A 20,282-nucleotide genomic window follows, 5' to 3' on the forward strand; every position below is an offset into this window, starting at 1 on the left:
GACAAATCGGTAAATATCACAGCCTGCGCGGTTTACATCGTCGTCGAGTTGCAGCATTTGACATCTGAGGTGGAAAAGTGTTCAGGCCTCAATTTTTTGTCCTAAAACTTGAAAACCTGGCAAAAGCGTCTCGTCGGTGGAGGCAGTTTGTCTAATATAAATGAGGCCTTGATATAAAATATTAGTCAGTGGTTTTTATTTACTAGGAAACAATATACAGACCGTCATGACATTAGTGTATATACTGTAAATACACAACAACCGTACAGGCACATAACACGTCATTGTACTTGTAAAGACATCCAAGACACCCTGTTCCCCTTACAGTTTCACAAGAGCAATCTATACAATACTGGCCGTGGACACTCGGATCGTTTCAACATCCGTCATCCTCTTGCAAGATCGAAACTCCTGAGGAATAAATATCTAAAAGCACCAGCACAGACATTTAGCGCTAAGATTTCAAAGAGGCTCCTGTCAGATCCGTCGGGTTTCCACGGGTCCGGCAGGGTACGTAAGGAGAAGGCAGCGGAGATGCCCTGAGACACTTAACAGGTTATAGAAAAACTAAAACGCACAAGGTATATTACATGTGTTTATGCGTGCGGGAGTGTCGTTACTATCATATACAGCGTAAGTGTGGATATATAAATGTTACCAAACGGCGCACAGTGACAGTTCAGGGGTGCATGTTCAGTTTTTTGTTTGTTTTAAACCGGTGCCTGTAGTAATATTGCACTGAAATGTCTTTTAGTTAACTGCGTGAATCAAAAAAATAGTCACCTGTCATTTCTAACAATGATTTTGAGCACAGCTAGATGATGAGCTACAAAAATATTCTCAGCGTAAAACTGCTTTCACACGTGGCACATTACGGATGGAAATGTCGCGGTGGAAGATTCCATGACGGCCGTCGATCCTTTTAACACTTTAAGGGTTGAATTAATTGTGTGGAGTTGCAGGGGGAGGGCTATTGTAAAATCTCAGTTCTGACTTTTGTCTCATATCCAGATTTTTTAAACAAAGAATTTTTACTTTTTTCTCAAATTCAGAAAACAGAGCATCTTCTGGACATAGTCGTACAAGTCATACTTTAATGTCAGTATTTATATATGTATGAAAAAGAGCCCCCCCCATCTTAATTTTCCTCTTCCGTGATTTTGTTTCGAGAAAAACTAAGAGCTAACCCAAAGTATGAAGATCAACCGTCTGTCTACACATGTCACAACGCAGCTACAACTGCATCCAAGCCCAAAATATATTCTAATTAAGGCAATTAACAAAAACTGTACAGCTCTCACATCAGCGTTCAGGTGTTCACGCGCACAGTTTGCGGAATAAAAATAAAATAAAATAAAAATAAGGCCAGATGAAAACACTAGGGGAAAAAAAAGATATATCAACAATGCTAAAATTACATTAAAACTAAAAACAGCACAATGAACAATTATTACAATTACAAAAAAAGAAGATAAAAACATTTCAGAATTACAGTCACCTTTAAAAAAAGAAAAAAACAACAAGACACACCATTAGTGTACTTCACAACATGAAATGACTTGATCCGAGTGTGATTTTCTGCTTTGACAATCAAGATACAGCTTTGGTGTGTTGAATGTTTGACAAAATTAACAATGAGGCAAAAAAAAAAAAGTGTGTTTGTGTAGCCATCACAGTACAGTCTCCTGACAATAGAAAAAAAAACAAACAAATAAAATAAAATGTGTGTGAAGAAAGAATAAAAAGCTGGATGATGATGATGATGATGGTGATGATAAAGTGTGTGTGTGTGCTTATGCATATATATATTTATATATACTGAGGTGCTGAAAGGTGCTAACCTCTCTTTATTGCACTTCTGATGGACCCCAGCCAGGAAAAGCTTGAGGTCATGTTACTGTGAACATTTCTTACTATATTTGGCACAGAGATAATCGATTGGTAATAAAACCCAAGTAAAAAAAAAAATGTAAAAAATTCAAAGACAGACTGTGGGGGCACGTGTATTGATTAATAAAATTCACCACAAACGGAGGTCTGCTTGTGTGCACGCCCACGTTAGTTTGTGTCTGTGTGTGTACTCTGGGGCCGGTGGGAATTGAAATTGTGCACTTTAGCAGTCTGCCGATTTGTGGTTGTCTTCGTCCTCCTTCGACAGAGGAGACCTGGACTCCTTCATTTCCTCCCCTTCCTCTGCGCTCCCACCAGTTACAGCGGGATAAACGACCACGCAGAACTTCTGGCCCACGTACGTCATCTTATCTGCAAGAAAGAGAGGCAGTGACAAGCGTTACGACACATTCAAATGGTCATGTACATTTATATGTAGCACTTCAGTATTTTGGCTATACAACAGTCCAATAATATCTTAAAAGAACAAAGTATTTTACCATATTAATTCCTACTTTGTGTTTAAAATGAAATGAGTTTCTAGCCAAAACTTCTCTTTAGATGGAGCTGGAGCTTATTTCCTTTACAAGAGCCATTCAAAAGAACACGTGAATATTGTCGATGCTGCTTTGAATTATACATCTTTGATTGCAACCATCTCACTTTTACCGTTTGCTGAAGTATTTTCAAATGAGGCTGCATTTTCCAGTTGGTGGATGATGGAGACATTAAGTAGGTACCATACCTACACATACCTACTATATAGATTAATACTATATGCGTTCTACATTAAACTTGGCCCAGTACTATCATTTTGCATTCAGTATTAAGCTATCCCTTATCCCTTTACTAAAATATGTTGGATTCATGTTAATGTGGATTTAAAGAAATAATGAGGTTAAAGCACCACAAGTTACGGTTAAATTTGGGAACAACAATAGAAAGTTAGAACAACTTCTGGTGTTCATGACGCTTCATTTCGCACCAAACACTTCAGAAGAAATGGATCGTTCTCAACATTACATCATTCATTAAGGACAGAGAGCCAGGAGGGCGGGGAAGCATTTCTTCAATAGAAATAGTTATGTTAATAGTTATAGCCAACTTAATTGCCACACAGAAGGCATGGATACTCGAGCGTTCTCTAAGCATGATGTCAAATAAGCCCAATGAGATATAACGAACTGACAGTTGGCTAAAAATGTGAGTTTAAACCGGTGAGCCAACTTACTGACGAAGGCGTCGAAGCACTGTGGCTTGTTGTCCCAGTAGACTCCCAGGAAATAGACGGGCACGCCGGTCAGCATGATGGCCAGGCCAATGCCACACACCACGGGTTCAGAGTAAAGAGAGAAGATGAGCAGGAAAGCCCAGAAGACGAGGTAAATGACCGGCCATATCAGGCTGATCTGGAAGGGAAAGAAAGATGACGAATTCATCAAGGAACACAACAGACAGGTGGCAGACATCGGGTACAACCTGTACGTTCACACGTGAGCCCACCTTGATTGGTCTGTGGATGTCGGGCTGTTTGATACGCAGGACGATCTGCCCGGCGACAGTCACTCCATAGAAGAGGTAGTTGATGAAGCCCACGTAGTTGATGAGGGTGTACATGTCACTGGTGCACAGCATCAGCAGGGTGGACAGGCACTGATGAAGGGGACGAGGATTGTTACAGATTATTACAGATGAAGAGCAAGGCTAACGGGTATAGTACAGATAATGAAGTATAGATAATGACTGGGGTCGTATAGAGCAGCACTCACAGTGAAGAGCAGAGCGGGGATGGGAGTGCAGCGTTTCACATGAATCATGGCCAGCAGACTAGGGAGGTGTCCCTCTCTGGCTCCAGCAAAGAAGAGTCTGCAGGAGGAGGACACAGACGCAGTTAGAAATCATTCATTTAAAGTATTTAAATCTGAAGGAATCGAATTTACAGAGTCTCATGTCTGAGAGCCGGTTTGTCTTAATTGGTTAAAAATTGTTTAGTTTTACTAGTTCTGGGCATTTTTGTTGACTTGCAATACAAATGAAACACTCAATAGATGCATATATGTACACGTAATACATACTTAGACACACATGTCTAAATAATCATATGCACCAGTTTATCATTGTTTTGCAAGTACACAATATTGTTTCAGTTCATCACTTGTAGATTAAGTAAAATGCTTTTTCCTGGCGACATTTTAGTTTAGATTTTATTTCATTTAACAATCTTGATCATACATCATCGTATATGTTAGACATAAGTTTAGAAAGTTAAAAGAAAAAAAAAACTTGAGCACTTTAGAGGTCAATATCATTCTTGATTATCTTCTGTGCGGAGAGGCCTTTGTGCATCCTCATAAAGAAAAACATTCTGCTTTCAGAATTTAATATCATAGATTAGAGATGGAATATTAAAAGATCCCAGACTTGATCTGTGGCAGTACAGACCCCGTTTATACGCTTTTTATTCATAAAGTGTAATTCTTTCCAAAGCAAAACAAGCCCTTGAAAGTCAGTCTAGTCCTCCTGTGAGTGACGCCATGCAGCAGACTGACCGTGAAGACGTGAAGAGGGAACCGTTGACTCCCCCGAAGGTGGACAGCGCCACAGAGATGGGCATGATCCACGACATGACTCCCAGCAGCTTCTCACCAAACGTCTGGGACGGAGGTTAGGGGACAAGCACCCGAATGATTAGATCCCCGTTTGATCATGAAACAACTCGCGCATTGACCAACAGGAGCCACCGGAGGGCATCAGCCATTGAAAATATCAAGGCGCGCCACAGGGGTGGGGGTGGGGGGGTACTCACCACGGCAACGGCGTTTGACGCAAGCAGCTCCTGAGGACTCATGGCCGTGACGTAAGCGATATTGGCGAAGACGTACACGAAGGTCACCAGAGGGATGGAGATGAAGATGGCACGGGGAAGGTTCCTGAGGTGGACCACACAACACAGTATTTTAGAGAAAAGCTTAAGAAACGTCATAAGGGAGGCACGCACGGTAGGGAATCATGAGTGGTGTTTTACAGGAGGGGTATTAATAGATGAAATATGTTCTTTAAAACACAGGGCTGTTTAAAAGTGCAGACAGAGAAGACGTTAGGCAGCCAAGGGCCTTGTTGCACACAGAGACATTGTTCGAGATCAGCAGCCAGACACTGGAAACGACAGGGAGAATTTGCGCCCAAGTTAAACAAATTTCAGAGGGCTTTAACGAAACGGATCAAGGATTAAACCGGGAAGCTCAGTTGGTATGCGAGTGCTAATCAGCGAAAAAAGGCTGCAGGAGGAGCAGCATGTAAATCAGCCGTATTCCTCCGGCAATGGAGCCGTTACATGGGAGGCCGAGAAAACCGCCTTACACATAAGGATCCACCAGCTCCTCCGTGACGTAGTTGAGGAAGTTCCACCCTCCGTAGGCGAAGGAGCCTTGTAGGAAAGCCAAGGCTATCAGACCGACGTCGTAGTCCTGGAAGGGCTCAAAGGCGTTGGCAGGCTCCAGCCAGTAGTACTGTCCTACACGTGGAGGGGAAGCAAAGAGAGGATATATATAACAATCATATTTTAATAATATTTTGCTTTTATGGTCTCATAAAAAGCCCAGCTCTTTCAACTTCGCCGCTTTCCTTCACGTTCCACCCGCGTGTCTTCCTCAAATTTGCAAGACTCTTTCCAATTACGTGGGTCTGCTCCCGATCAGCTTGTTTTGCCGAGGGGCTAAACACGCTGGTTCCCCTTTCGCGTTTGGGTTTGCTCTAAGGGAACCCAGCTGAAAACCATCATCTAATCAAAGCTTGTGTGCGCAAAGCATGTTGTTAAAAAACAAAACAAAAAAAACATGCTGAATTCTGCTGAATCCCTGTGTTCCCGCTGAGAAATAATCAAAAATTTCTTATTTGTCATTACATTTTTTCCCCTAATCTCTCCATGAGGCATGTCTTTAGAGAACATTAAAGTATTTCCCCTGTCTTGCACACCGCCCTGTGTGCATACGAAATGAAATCTCCCATCGAATAAGCTCCTGAACTCATCTTCAAAATCCGCACACACAAATCCCCGTTGTGTTGTTCCAGGGGCCTAGTCTCCATGGCCCCAACGATAACTGTCCCCCAGCCATGTTTGATCTGCTAAGCCCCGCAGACGTGCTGATATTACAGTTGTGATTTTTAACCCGAGAGGGCCCCAGCAACCCGCTGACCCCCGTGGCCGCTGAAGACGTCCCCGCTGACCGCGACTTGTGTGCGACTTTTCTTTTTGCTTGTCTCACACCCGCAGTGGCGGGGTACGAGCTCGCTTACCCTTGCAGATCTGCACGAAGCCCATGATGATGATGAGGGCGAGGGCCAGCAGCTTGCCGGCGGTGAAAATGTCCTGCACTCTGGTGGCCCACCTCACGCTGGAGCAGTTCACCCACGTCAGCAGCACTAAACGGAAAGAAAGAGCGCGACATGGTTAGTGTCGATTTCACTTTTAAATCTTAAACTCCATCTCTAAACTGATGGAGAGATTAAATAGAGACCACTCCCTACTATATGTGTTCTATATTAAACTAGTGCCATTTAAAAATGTATCATTTTCCATTCGATAGTAAGCTATTCAGTTTTTTTTTAATCCAATCAAAGCTTCATGCTTGAAGTAATATCTGTTATTTTCTTTATCCGTCACACACACACACACACACACACACACATTTAAAATGTCCAATCAACCAAAGATTTTCTGACACCCCTGCAGTACCTCTGCGGACCCTCTAGGGGTCCCGGACCACCTGTCAAAAACCTATGTATTAGAAGATCTGACTCCATGAAGTATGACCTGATTCATATTGTGTGCAGGCTTATGTTTTTAATGTCCTGTGCACATTTTGCAAAATAACTAACCTCAAATTGAAATTCTTGGAACCTTTTTGCATCTTCATTCAAATATATATAAAAAAAATCTTCATGTTTGCATTCATCAGGGGTAAGGTCAGGGGTAATCATATATATGCGTTTTTATATATATATATATATATATATAATATATATATATATATATATATATATATATATATATATATATATATATATATATTATATATATATATATATATATATATATATATATATTTTAATGAGCTGAGAAAAGGAAAGTTACACGAACAAAAACCTCCGAAGCCGAACTTCCATTTACTGTTTTATTGCTCTCTCTCATGAGTTTGTCTCTTCATTGTTGGTAGTAGAAGTCATCAGCTCATCGCCTGAGGAAAGGAATACTTATGAAACTGGTTATTGCCGCTAATAAACTGCGAAGCTTTAAAAGTTTTCTCGGCGTAAAGTAAACCCCCGTCAGGTCAGCGAATGATTAAAAACCCGCGCGTGTAAACGGAGGCGAGGTGCCTGGAGCGCGGAGGCGAACTTTGACTCTGCTGCCGCGTCGTGACATTGAACTCGTTATCTCGTGAGCACCTCATGCTTTACCTGCACCTTTCTCTAGGAACACCTGCAGTACTGTGGGATGAATGAAGACATTATCTCATATGAGCAAACGTTTCTGATTAACAACGTAACATAATAACGTATATTTCACCCACTGCGTTACATGGGAGTTGGAAAAAGTATCTGGGGAGGCCTTTTTCACTTAAGAGAAGAGAAGATAATGACTTTGATCTGCACTGCTGAGTACAACAGGCCAGTGGGTTCAAGCCAACAGGGTGCCATTAAATAATAGGCTCCGTGGGATTAAGTTCATCACATTAAATGACTCTGAGCTGCCACTGCGGGGAAGAACAGCAGATGCACATGAACAGACATGGAACATAGACGAGTGTGTTAGAAAACAGCTAAGCTGCTTTTTTGTGTGTGTGTGTGTCTGTATCGACATTTTTTTTTTTTTTTGGGAACAGAAAGGGGAGTTAGGACTCTGGTCATTTCCCCTTCTCAAGAAAAAAAAAAGAAGAAAAAATGGGAACAGACCAAGAGCTGAGATCAGCTGCTGCTACTCCCTCCCCAAATAACAGGAAATGAGAGGCTACACGTGGAAATTAGCTTATGACTCGATTTATGAGGGTTGTTGCTGCAGCCAGATGACTTTAGACACAGAGGTGTCCTCTCCGATTGCCAATGAATGCCGGTTTTAGAGGACGGGTTCTCCGAACCGCGGAGCCGTGGGGCCGCTCGGCCGCCTGCGAGCTGAGTACACACAGAACGTGTGCATTATGTATGTGAATGGAAACTTGCTGAGCCTGTTGCAAAACGTGACAGAGTTATGACCTCGCGCGCCGCCATCTGTAGGAAGAGACCGGACCCCATGGGACAATCCGTCTGCGTGTTTTTGAAACGGTACACCTTGAAAAACTGTCTGCCGTGCAGTGTGAGATTACCAAACAGCCTAGCGGTCAGTGGCGCCTCATTCACTGGATTTGGTTGCATCCATTCAGTTAATATCCTACAGACTACTATACTTGTATATATACGGATCAGCCACAACATTAAAAACGACAGAAGGAGTGAATGACGTCGACCATCTTGCTACAATACGATGTTCTGCTGTTTAGGAACAACTCAAAAAGGTGATGACCTGGGCTCCAAATTCACTAGATCCCAAACTGATCAAGTATCTGTGTTGAGGGGACGGGCCTCTGTGCATCATCCCACAAAGGCTGATGAGTCCCAACTGTTTTGGAGGCGCAAGGGAGGCCTGCACAATATTAGGAAGGTGGTCATAATGTTATGCCTGATGGTTGTTTATATTTCTGCGAGACCCGAATGTGGGAAATCGCAGGCATTTCCAAGCAAAGACACTCTTGTAAACACAGCGTCCTCATAAACAAGGACGTGAAGGAGGAACGGCTAACCCTTCGCTCACTTCTCTTTCCGCTGAAACAACAGCAACAGCAAAACAAGGGTAAAACCTCCAGAAACCTCCCTGGCAACATCTGTCCAACTGACTCAAGAGAGAGAAGCTAAAAACACTCCAGACTTAGGCAATAAAATGCCTGCAAGCAGTTCTTGTCCAAGTGTCACTGGCTTTGGGGAATTTGTGGAAGTGGGACGAGTCACGTAAAAGTAGGTCAATGTGTCAGAAACCTAAGCACTATGAAGAGCTCAGAGGGATTCTGCACCTTTCGCCATTAGCAGAGTCTTTCAGTCTTTCAGTTAGCGCAAGGTATTTTAAAAACACCAACATCTTAGTTAGCAGATAAGCAAATAGGTGTTCGCTTGTGAAGCGTCCAATTGATTTACTTGAACGTGCCGACATGAAGCATTTCCACCTCTTGCTATTTTAATCTTAAATATTTTAAACACAACTGTCGGTTAAGCCTTGAAGCAGTGACAGCTGGCATCCGTCATGCTAGCCGTCCTGTCAGATAGTACAGGAGGATAACAGCTCCAGTTCCTCCAGTTCCTCCAGCTCTCCTTCTGCTAATGTTTGCAGGGGCGTGCATTGTCATTCTATAACAGACGCGATGTCTGTTCAAGAAATGCTAAAATGTTCAAACAGTAAAACACTTACTATGATTCTTCTAGATGACGCTAGAGTTGGTGCACAGCTCTAGCTGGAAGCAGGGTAGGATGTTTGTTTGATCAGGTATTAACAGATTACTGCATATTTTTACTGCTGTCTGTCTGTCTGTCTGTCTGTCTGTCTGTCTGTCTGTCTGTCTGTCTGTCTGTCTGTCTGTGTCTGTGTCTGTGTGTGTGTGTGTGTGTGTGTGTCTGAAGGCCGGCCGCGGTATTTGAGCAGAGTGTGTGAACTTTTTTTGAGGTATTCGAATCGACCGCTGTCATGTCGACTACGACACAGTTCTCCATTTGTCTTCACGCGTTCGCCGCTTCTGCTTTTCTGCCAGATGACCTCTGGCCGGGAGGTGAAGAGAGTGCAGTTTGACTCCAAAAGACATGTGTGTCCTTTTGGACCAAGTTTTTCCTGCCTCCTTAATCTATACATAAGCAAAACCGACTCACCTTTGACCAGGCTGTAAGTAGCATGCATTCAATTTCGTTATTGTTAATTCCGTAAACAAGGGAACAAATGTATGCTGCATGGAAAAATTTCAAACCCTCTCTGTAATCCGGGCTTCTTTAAGGCCAAATTGTGGATAGTTCTATCCTAAGAAACTCAAAATCTGAGAAATAATGTAATTTAATAAGCATGTATGGTGTATTTGAGGAGTGTGATCTGCTTTACATTAAGAGATGTTACAAAAACGCACGTCTTTAAACACATTCCAACCACACGCATCATATTTACTCACAGAGACAGACGGCAGCCAGCAGACGGAGGCCGTTCTCTGGGGGAAAGCAGGTGGGGAACAGGGGCTGCAGGACGTAGTTGGAGAAGGTCAGCGCGATCACGGCCTGGTTTGTAGGGTAGATGACCAACACGGCAATCCACAGTCGCAGGAACCTAGAGCACAAAGTGAGGGACGACGTTTAGAAATGGATTTTGTTTTTGGTCAAACGAAACCTGCTCTACTCTCCACCCAGTCCATTAACTAAATATCTTTGCGTTCTATTTGAAGCCATCGTTCTGGGAAATCATGAATGAAATTTTGCTCCTTTTAAATATAACAAGGTGAAAATCAAACAACCAATACAATACTTCCGTGCAACACCCAGAACAAAACAATAGGAACCCCCATGCTGTTAGTGACCAAGATGTCTATTTTGAAGCTACTTTGATGTTCTGTTACAGGAATCTGGGATTTCTCCCCATTTTTTTTTTTTTTTTTTTTTTTTTTAAACTGTCAGCGCGGAATGAACTAAGGTTAAAGCCTCCACTGGAAACCAAAGTAATGGAACATCATGACGCAACACCTAAATATAATCCTCTCTATATTAAGAGACTTTTCCTTAGAGGAACAATCCTTTAACACGGTTGACACCAGAAACCTGTTGAATAAAACAGTCAAGAGAAAAACTGATTCAGGAATACAATGATGCCTGACGAATGAAAGGCCAATTACTGACTTTAACCTGAATTTTATGCACAAGATAAGAGGAAAGCTATTGGAAAGACACACTGGGCATGTTCGCTGTGTGACAGGATGCACTACAGGATGCGCAAACAGATTAGAAATTCGCCGTTGAGAGCTCAAGGTTCAGCAGAGTGGAGATCTCAGGGATCCAAAAGAACGGGACAGGGAATGTGTATAGTAAGAAAAAAAAAATAGCTGATTCTAACCTGCTTTCGCAAAGAGACGAAATAGTGAAGGAATATCCCACATCTGCAAATACATGACTGTGTATCTGCGCAGAACAATGGCTGTAATACCCACAACTTCCCTCCACTTTGGAATTCTTTTGCAACCCTGCACACTTAACTGGAGAACTGACAGCATTCCTGCACTTATACTTCTACACTAACAGAAGATTCCCTTCTTACGTAAAACGTTACATGATTCCCACAAACTCAAATTAAAATGTTTTTTTATCAAGAAACCACCAACAAAATACACAAATATGAGGTAGATAAATAAGTTAGTAATAGAAACCAGAAACAGCATTTTTTGGGGTCTAAAATGTGACCACTTAAAAACATGTCACATCTACCAGATGACGCCTTTGAAGAAGATGTCAGGTATTTAAATCTGACCTATTCCCCTTGTCTTCACAAAAGTATCAATACTATTATCTTGATACCAGATACTATATTTAAATAAAGTCTTTAAGATTTCACTTCCTTCAACCTGTTGCATCTATATTGGTCTATACAGGGGACATAATGGGTGTAACGTAATCCTCATCAGTCTGACCATAACAAAGACCCTTTGTACTTGAAACGCATGCAAATGTTTGAGCGTGCAATTTTACGAGCGCTTCCCATTCTACGAGTCCGTAGAGGAGGAAACTCCCCAGCTGCGACGAGATGATGTAAAAGTATTTCCACCGCTACGGTTATTGACTTACTGTATGAACGCATGCAAACACAATTCCACACAAATGGGGACAAAAAGTGCAGAAAACAAAAACAAACACCTCTTGAATGTGGTTTATTTATGCTAGGAGGAGGGCATAGGGAAACGGTGCGGCCCCCCCACAACGCTTCAAACCGAGCATCTGAAGCCGTGAAGTACAAAGTCCCTGGACGTAACCGCTCATTGATGTGTATTGATAGTTACTGTACAAAGAGAAAAAAACTAACAATCATTGGCTGTTTTGTCTGGTTGAATTCCTCTCCCGAAATACCCTGATAAAATGTATCCTTGTGAGAAAAAAAAAAAAAAAAAAAAAAAAAAAACACAATGGTCCAATCTGTGTTTACAGTCGCTGCAAACACATGGTGCATGTGAAATCTGCGCTAACAAACGATATTGTTTTACTAGGAAATTAACTCCGAGCAGTTCCCAAGCCTCTACTGTAAGCGGCATAACTTAAAGATAACATTGATGGATGAATGGAAGAACGCTGTGGGCGGAAAGTCAATTCAAAGCTCAATTAAGATTGGAAACCCCCACAGCACCCACCTGGGGCTTCATACCTTTCTATTCATCCAACTTATGTGCTTTACTGTGTACAGAAAAAAAAAAAAAAAAAAAAAAAAACTTTACCTTGATTTGTCTGAGCTTCATGATCTGGCTTATCCATCCCCCAGGATAAAGACAGGCATCTAGACATGTTGGTATGCTCACCTAAATCCTTCAAAGTGACTTTAATAGTTTGAGAGACCCTTTCTTCTTGAAAACTGGGTCACATACTTAATAACTGACAGGGGATTTTTTTTTTTGAACCCTCACTGAAACAAGTTAAACGAATAGGGTTCCTCTTCCTTCTCTCCCTTAAAATCCTCTCCCTATCGTTAAGGGGGTTTGTGGCGAGTCACTTTGACTCACCCAGCCAGTCCACCGAAGATGTCCTTCACGTAGGAGTAGTCTCCCCCCGACTTTGGGATGGTGACCCCCAGCTCGGCGTAGCACAGCGCCCCGATGGCGGTGATGATGCCCGTGATGATCCAGACGAAGAGGGCCACGCCCACGGAGCTGGCATTCTCCATCACTCCCTTCGGACTGACGAAGATACCCGAGCCGATAATGTTACCTGGAGGGGAGAAGGTGGTGTCAGGTTACCGGGCCGATAAGAAAAGGTTCACATGAAGCACAATGCAGCATTAAGAAACTATTGTGTTATTCTGGATTGCTCTGAATGATGGATGATGCCCTACTTTATCTCAGCTTGGGGCTCAACAAGCCTGGCTTTACAATATGCAGGGATTTACAAAGCAAGGAGTCAAGCTACGCTATCAGGTTGCACCGTAGAAAGTGTAGGATCTAGTATTTATTATTTATATTAGGAAAGTAAAGCTAAATAGTCTGCCTTTTGTATAGCTTTGCATAAAGGCGTAGCTCATCACAAAAACTGGAAAGAGAAGGGATACCACATCAAGTAAAGAAATTATACACAACACAAAACAGTGTGCCAATATTAGTTTTAAAACTGGAACCCAACCACATTCACACGACGTTCAAGTTTGCTATATTTTGATATTGGTGCGTTTCATAAAAGGGGCCTTTGCTGCAACCATCTAAATAAATTAAACCCCACTTGAGTTACAGTTAAGTCCGGTAACATTACACATGCTTGAGTAGGATGTTCTGTAGTGGTGCAGGTGCATTTGGGAGATTGGTGTGGAACCATAAAAAAAATTTAAATAAATTTACTTTTAGATCATTATAATGTAACTCCTGCTAAAAGAATGTTGGCAGATATATAAAATGAACAGGAACAGGTAGGACCAAACAGGAAAAAAAAAGGAGGTCACGAGCAAGATTTTCAGCAGCGCTGAAGCAGACGAGCCATCGGGGGGAATGTGGGAACTGGTGATGTGCTGACTCGGCACAATCACGAGAAGATGGAGCAATATAGAGAGCAGGGTGAACGAGTGCAAAGAGGGAAGAGGGAACAGAGGTGGAAATAATGCCCTGACATATTCACTGAGCATCAGAGTGCCAGGCAGTTTACACAGGAGCCGAAAAGATGAAGAGATGGGTGACGGGGTCCAGGTTGGACATGAAAGAATTCGGATAAGGCCGAGGTCGGGGGGTCAGGAGACTCCAATCGTGTTCAGCTGATTGGGTTGGTTGTGGTTTGAACCCGGCAGCCACAGAAAGAAGAGAGGGAAAAAAAAAAAAAAAAAAAAAAAAAACTGTTGCCAGGGTCAAAGGTTTTGAATCATAACAGGCTTAGTTACAGTACAAAAGTCAAAGATATGGATGATGAAGGAAATGCCGGATTCTCTTAGCCTGCATTCATAATTTTTTTGCACACTGTGACATGGAGGCGCACATAAAACTGCACCGTGTGCATAGTGGTAGTTTGTAAAAGACACTATTAAAAAGAAAAGAAAATATTACTTCTGCAAATTTTAAAACATTTGGTTTTGAGCCAAATGGGGAAGCGCAAATCAAGCCATGCGATGGAGTCTTTAGGAAATGGAACAATGTTTTACAAAATAAGTGGCTCCCAAACAGGACCCTGAGTCACAAGCAACGTTGGAGGAGTCCCCACATAGAAATAATACTTTATTGTAATATTATGAGGCTTATTTTATTTTTCCTGTGCTCCTGTATTGTGTAAATCTCTGCAAAAATCATCCTGAAAGTCAAACCTTTTCACCTGCATTGTGTGTGTGCAGTGACAACAGTTGGTCGCTTATATAACCGGCAAAAGATGGCAAACAAACCCCTCTCTGGATTACACTTCATGGCAGGACTAGTGCACGACCTCTGACTTCTAGGAAACGTTAACTTTCTAAACTCCTGATATGCCTCTGAAACATAAAGTTTGGAGTTTACAGGAGCGTTTAAAGGCGACATGCTGGTCCTGGTGGTCTGTTACACAAGGCCTCACAGATTTACAGGGTGACCAAATGTGCATGTCGTGTGTCTTGTATGCATGCGAGCGTGCCAGACTGCTGAGTAATGGGGAATCCTCAGGTTTGCTGTTCTTGCGTTTTTCACATCCCTTTGTCTACAACTAAGCAACGGGCGAAGTTGATTTAAAAATGACTCATTCGCTTGAAGAGCAGCCGCATCGATTTTTTAGAGAAGGTGGATAAGATACATGAACGGTCATGTCTTGACGTAACAGACCTCAGATGTGTGCGATAAAAGTCCCCTCCCCAAATCTCTGCAGGCCTCCTTTATCGCAGGATATTTTGATATCCTCTGTTGTTAGTGGATTGTTGTTTCACGCAGGAAGGGGCTTAGTCTCAGACATGCTCCCCGAGCACATTTCTGTTCCTCTCCGCTTTGATGTTCTGACAGCGAGAGGCTGACCCTCGACTTCAGATGGATTAGCTTTTTGTAGGTTTACACAAATGTTTGGTCCGTTCAGTGTCAGGTCAGAAACTGGATTAACAATTTGGGTTTCTGGCCATTACAGACCCATTAACCTCGTAAAGGGGATATTATTATTGAGATTAATCTGAATAGCGTTGTCCCAGTTCAGGCGAGTGTTGGGTCATTAAAAAGGCTGTAGTCACGTGAGTTTCAGGTGAGAACCAGTACAGTACCGTAGTACAGTAGTCCTCACACAATTTGTCTAGACTGCATAACACGTCTTTGTATCAGAACTGCCCAGTCAGTCCCTTCATGATCACGCTTTTCAGCAATAAAAATGACGCAAATGGAGTTGAACAGACTGGGAACCTTATCCTATTAGATAACGCATCTGTTTGATCAAATAGGTTTTCCTAAAAAAAGGTCATAAATTGCAATACACGTTATCGTAGTACTCATCATGTCGCAAATATTTCATACGGTCATATGCTAACTGATAACGTCGTACGGTGGTGCCCTAAAAAGAATTATCATTTGCGTAGTACGACATTTCTGCTGCGCTGCAGAACTGGATTGTCTAAAACACAGCAAAACGCTGCATTAAACATTTATGTGAAAACTTTCTATGCAGATAATGAAATGCTAGTCATCTGATATCAGTGTACCAGAGTCCCTTCATGGCACGTGGCTGAGTGCCACCGCTCAACCAAAAGCAGCAAAAGACTACAAATAATGGCCAACATGGCTGTGTTTGTGCAGCATTATGATATAACGATAATCTGCCTTTAAAAGGCCTTGACAGATTAGTTCTTGGATTTTCTCCCACCGTTAAATCCCTCGAAACAGCCACCAAGCTGAGGCAACCTGCTGCTTTTCCCTCCACAGATGCTGTAGGCCCATGTGCTCGTGGGCAATCCCGCGACTGATTACTACACCGGAGCAATTCATGAGAACAAAATTAATATTTGATACTTCTAAGGGGAAGGAAAATAAGAGGGTCGTCGTGCATCCTGACGGTTAAGGTTTAAGTCTCGGCAGCTTAATTCAGCTGAGCTCGACTTTTAATCAAACGTGAGGTTAACGCAGCAATTCTGTTGTAAAACTGTGGTGCAGCTCAGACGCGGCTAAGCCTAGCAAGCTAATAAAACAGCATTATCAGGGTGGCGCCTTTTTCCAAGTGGCCAAAAGTTCACTTCTAATCCCAATTCATGGCTTTGCATGTTTCGGGATTTATGGCAGTGCGAGTGATAAATGCCTGTTCTGTACAATAGGCCATAAAACCACTTGATGTCCTCGTGTGCTCGCTGCTTTGTTCACGGCCAAAGGATCAGACGAGTCACCTGAGCCCACGTCTCTCCCGCACATGATGAACTGAACTGGTATGAATGAGTTACTCGGTCAGGGACGAGAGGGCTGCAGCCAAGAACAGTCTGGTGACTGCAGGCGAGGTGTATGGACTCTGGACGACTATAAAAGAAAAATCCTCTATGGTGGCATGAGCGACTCAGTGCTGCAACCCGTTTCCTAAGACAGGAATCTATTAAACGGTACAATTATCTAAAGGCTGGTGCATAGAGAGGATTAAAAGGTGTGGCTAAAGCTTACATTCGGACATGATCATTGCCTGGGGAAGATATGAAGTTAAACTTGATCTGGTTTTGCAGGTGGCTTCTCCTCACAGCCGACGTGAGGATGCGAAAGGTCGCTCCTCACCCCTTCCCCCTGCTTCTCCCAAACCTCTTGGGAATCCCCATGTGCACACACACACTCACTCACTCTCACCCCTTCTACGCTCCCTTTCCTCCGGTTACCGTGGAAACGCATGACTGAATGAGTCATCCCATCCCTCCTCTTCACCCAGTCAAGGTCAACGCAGAGACCACACACTCACTCTCACACACACACTCCTGGACAACCGGCGTTATATTTCACGTCAGGGTCTGTCAACGATCAGCGTGTTGACTGATGGCCGCTCTCATGTCTCCTGAATGAACGACGGCCTCAGTGCAGCCCTGCAACTGAGCTCGTGTCACCAACGGCCATTATTTTACACCTCAGATAAGGTCAATTAGGTTTTATTGTTTGAACGGATTTTACTACGAGCAATAATCAGATTAAAAAGGCCGGCTGATCTGTAAATTGTTAATCATTTGAGTTAATGACAATAGTTATGTTTAAACAAGAGCTGTTATGACCAATTAATTTAAGATTGTTGGGCTAATAGTAAATTATAAGACCAAAGTAGTCCAAGAACACTACATTTAGCTTTGAGTTTTGACACCCTTTCCCAAAAGTAAATAAGGAATGAAATAGCAGTGTGGACAGGCTGAACTGTACAGCAGAAACTGAACTTCACGGTGGAATTTAAGGGAACTCCCGGAGCCATATTTAATCAAAGTCAACCTAATCCAGCCCACCATCTAAATCCATCTCATCCATCCCCATCCAAGTCATGTGAGACCGCATGTGGTTCTGACTGGACTAATCTGAGCATCAGAGAGTGGCTCAGGTGAAGACGACCTCATTACAGAGAAATGATGAAAGCCTCACTGATTAAAGGCTGCAAAGGCATAAACTGAAGGGGGTTAAACTTCAATTTTAAAATGTTACACACAGATCATATCAGAAACAAACCTGTCTATGTGGCTTTTTTTTTTTTTTTTTTGTCTGTGCCTCAATTTGGCCAAGTCTATAGCCACAGAGGATAACAGCACTGATTGTGCGTTAAAAAAAAAAACAATCACACTATCTTGAGACTTCCACACAGTCATCATAAACTTTATGCTCCTCGTTTACTCCACAGTGGAATCTGATCTCAGCAGTTTTTGTGCTCTGCACGGAAAAGCCTGGAGCAGCACACAGAACACATGTTTTAGTGCGCACTCCAATGACTCCTTCATTTTAGTATTTTTTCTCAGTTTTAAACGCACATTTCACACATCATTCACACCCAAAATAAGTGCACCAAACTGGGGGAAAGTGTAATTTCGACGGCGTCAGTGAGTCAACCTGTCGCAGCGGATGTCAATTGGAGACAATCACTTACCAACAATGATCCCGCAAGCACTCACGAGCCCGATTTCCTTCTTGAGCGCAACTCCACCTCCGGACTCCTTCTCCCCGGCAGCATCCTTGGCAGAGCTCGACGTGCCGCTCCGTTGTCTCGGGCCGTCCGTCATCCTGATGTCTGGACCTCGATTTTATTTTTTAAAAAACTGCCCCGTATGTCGTCCACCTCACAGCACCCGATGCCTGTCGTGCGCTCGCCTTAGCTCAAGCGTCTCCTGTGTGCGCGCAGCCGCGGCCCCTGAAACGTGCTGCGCTTATCTGATGAGAAAGTTGACTGTCAGCAACTTCGGACAATGAATATCAAGTCCTAAAATCACAGCAAATAAAACGGCACAGTAAAGCCAGATTCTGATTTAAAAATAAAAAAAAAATAATAAAAAAAAGGCACGTAACAAGAAATAAGTGTGGGTTAGGGGAAACCTTGTGCTAAAGGTCTTCGGTGCAACCACTTGGTTGCAACTGTAGCGCGTCTTCAAGGTTTGAGCACAGCTGACAGTCACTGTCTCTACTTGTAGTGAGGCCAGCCGGTGGCACAGGTGGTGCTAGTGGTCACAATTGGAACGCGCGTCAAGTCCGCTCAACGAAACACGCATATTCCAGTGACAGTCCTTAAAAGTGGACACATTCAATATATTCAACGGTGAAAGAAGGGGTGGAAATGGCGACAAAAAAAAAAAAATAATAATAATTAAAGCCAACAAAAGGTCTGTCGCGGATTCCTTGTTCCAGGTGCGAGCTGGAGACTCAAAAGCATCCTCGTTCTCCCTGCGCGCAAAACGAAAAGCTGCTCCGGCAGAGGAGGAGGAAAATCAGAAAGCTCCTTCAGGTCTGCCTCACAGACACCCGGCCTCCGTGTAGCTCGGAGAAGAGACGTTGCATATGAGTAAATATACATGTTCCCCTTCATATGAGTGCATTAGCGCCGCCCCCATAGCTGACTTCCCCACCTACTCCTGCTTGTTTTTGTTCCTTCGGCCTCGCCGGGACCCCTCCCATCTATTTTGCTCAAGCATCAGCTGTTCCTTCGGAAACTCTCTACCTCCTCCTGCACGAACCCTCTCACAAACAAGGAACATTATAGCTGGAAATGAAACAACAAGAAACCTATATGATTACTTTGCGGTTTCTGTGTCTCTTGGCCGCCCTTCTCTCACATATGCACAGGCTCTTTCCCCGTCCCACTTATTATTCAAGATGCAGCCTGGATCTAAATTTAGCTGCTTGTCTGCTATGTGTCCCCAGAAAAAGTGTTTTGATCATCACAAGCTCTATTCACTGGTACAATGCTCCAAATTTAAAAGGCTTTTAAGAATATATCTAAAATATGTGTCACTTCAGATCATCAGGCATTAATCTTGAGCCTTAGTTTAAACATATATATTACCAACTTTAGTTTATCTAATAATAAAAAAAACTGTCTTCAAGAGGTTGCTGCTTCCTTCTCAGATCATGTTCTGTCCTTTGATTTTCAGTTTATTGTGCAGAAAAATTCTCTTTAAAGCTGAAACCTGTGCGAGTTTGTACATTTTTATCTCACTTCCTTAGTAACTGGTGGGAATTTGTCTCCTTTCTTTTCCCCCAGAGAGTTCAGAGAGAGTGCAGCTGATCTAGTTAGTCCATGGAGCTAGGAGGGACTCGCTGTTTCGCTCAAGGACGTACATGTAGCAGCACGGAGACTCGAAGCCTTGCGCCGGTTCAGGCTGAAACAACTTACTCCTGTGATCTCCCGTGATTTCGTAGGACGCCTCCGAATCACCTGCGAAGCTTCCTGAACAACTGTCGACTCGTGATGGGTGCAGAACAAAAGGCCGTCGTTATGTAAGCTCTGCGAGCACATCTGCAAGATCTGAGCAAGTCACTGTTGCCCTCTGCTGAGTGGGCGAAAATGCGAGTTCCCCGTATCACCACGCACGTGTCACTCCAGTCCTGTAGAGTTTAACTGCACCACTGCCCTCTGACCCAGATTCTAGTCCTTCTATCTGTGTGCACCTCATCCTGTACATAGCAGTGCACTAGGAAAAAGAATAAGAAATGGTTTCTTTCCATGCAAGCAGGAAGGGGCTGAAG

General features: G+C 43.1%; 1 protein-coding gene across 2 annotated transcripts; it reads right to left on the reverse strand.

Moving 5' to 3' along the window:
* Positions 1-179: 179 nt before the first annotated feature.
* On the reverse strand, positions 180-19,131 carry slc7a8a (solute carrier family 7 member 8a). Of its 2 annotated transcripts, none has more exons than XM_047605954.1 (12): positions 18,636-19,131; positions 18,193-18,473; positions 12,702-12,906; positions 10,125-10,276; positions 6,187-6,312; positions 5,251-5,404; positions 4,697-4,820; positions 4,440-4,543; positions 3,660-3,756; positions 3,394-3,543; positions 3,122-3,299; positions 180-2,262 (listed from the first exon to the last, which is right to left on the reverse strand). In XM_047605954.1, exons 2-12 carry the CDS (start codon positions 18,323-18,325, stop codon positions 2,114-2,116), a joined length of 1,572 nt encoding a protein of 523 aa, XP_047461910.1. In that variant the 5' UTR covers positions 18,326-18,473; positions 18,636-19,131; the 3' UTR covers positions 180-2,113. The 2 variants fall into 2 exon arrangements, with proteins under 2 accessions (XP_047461910.1, XP_047461921.1); XM_047605965.1 differs by having other exon boundaries at positions 18,609-19,131.
* Positions 19,132-20,282: the final 1,151 nt, after the last annotated feature.

Source organism: Mugil cephalus, chromosome 1 (genome assembly GCF_022458985.1).
Source record: "Mugil cephalus isolate CIBA_MC_2020 chromosome 1, CIBA_Mcephalus_1.1, whole genome shotgun sequence".
NCBI lineage: Eukaryota > Metazoa > Chordata > Actinopteri > Mugiliformes > Mugilidae > Mugil > Mugil cephalus.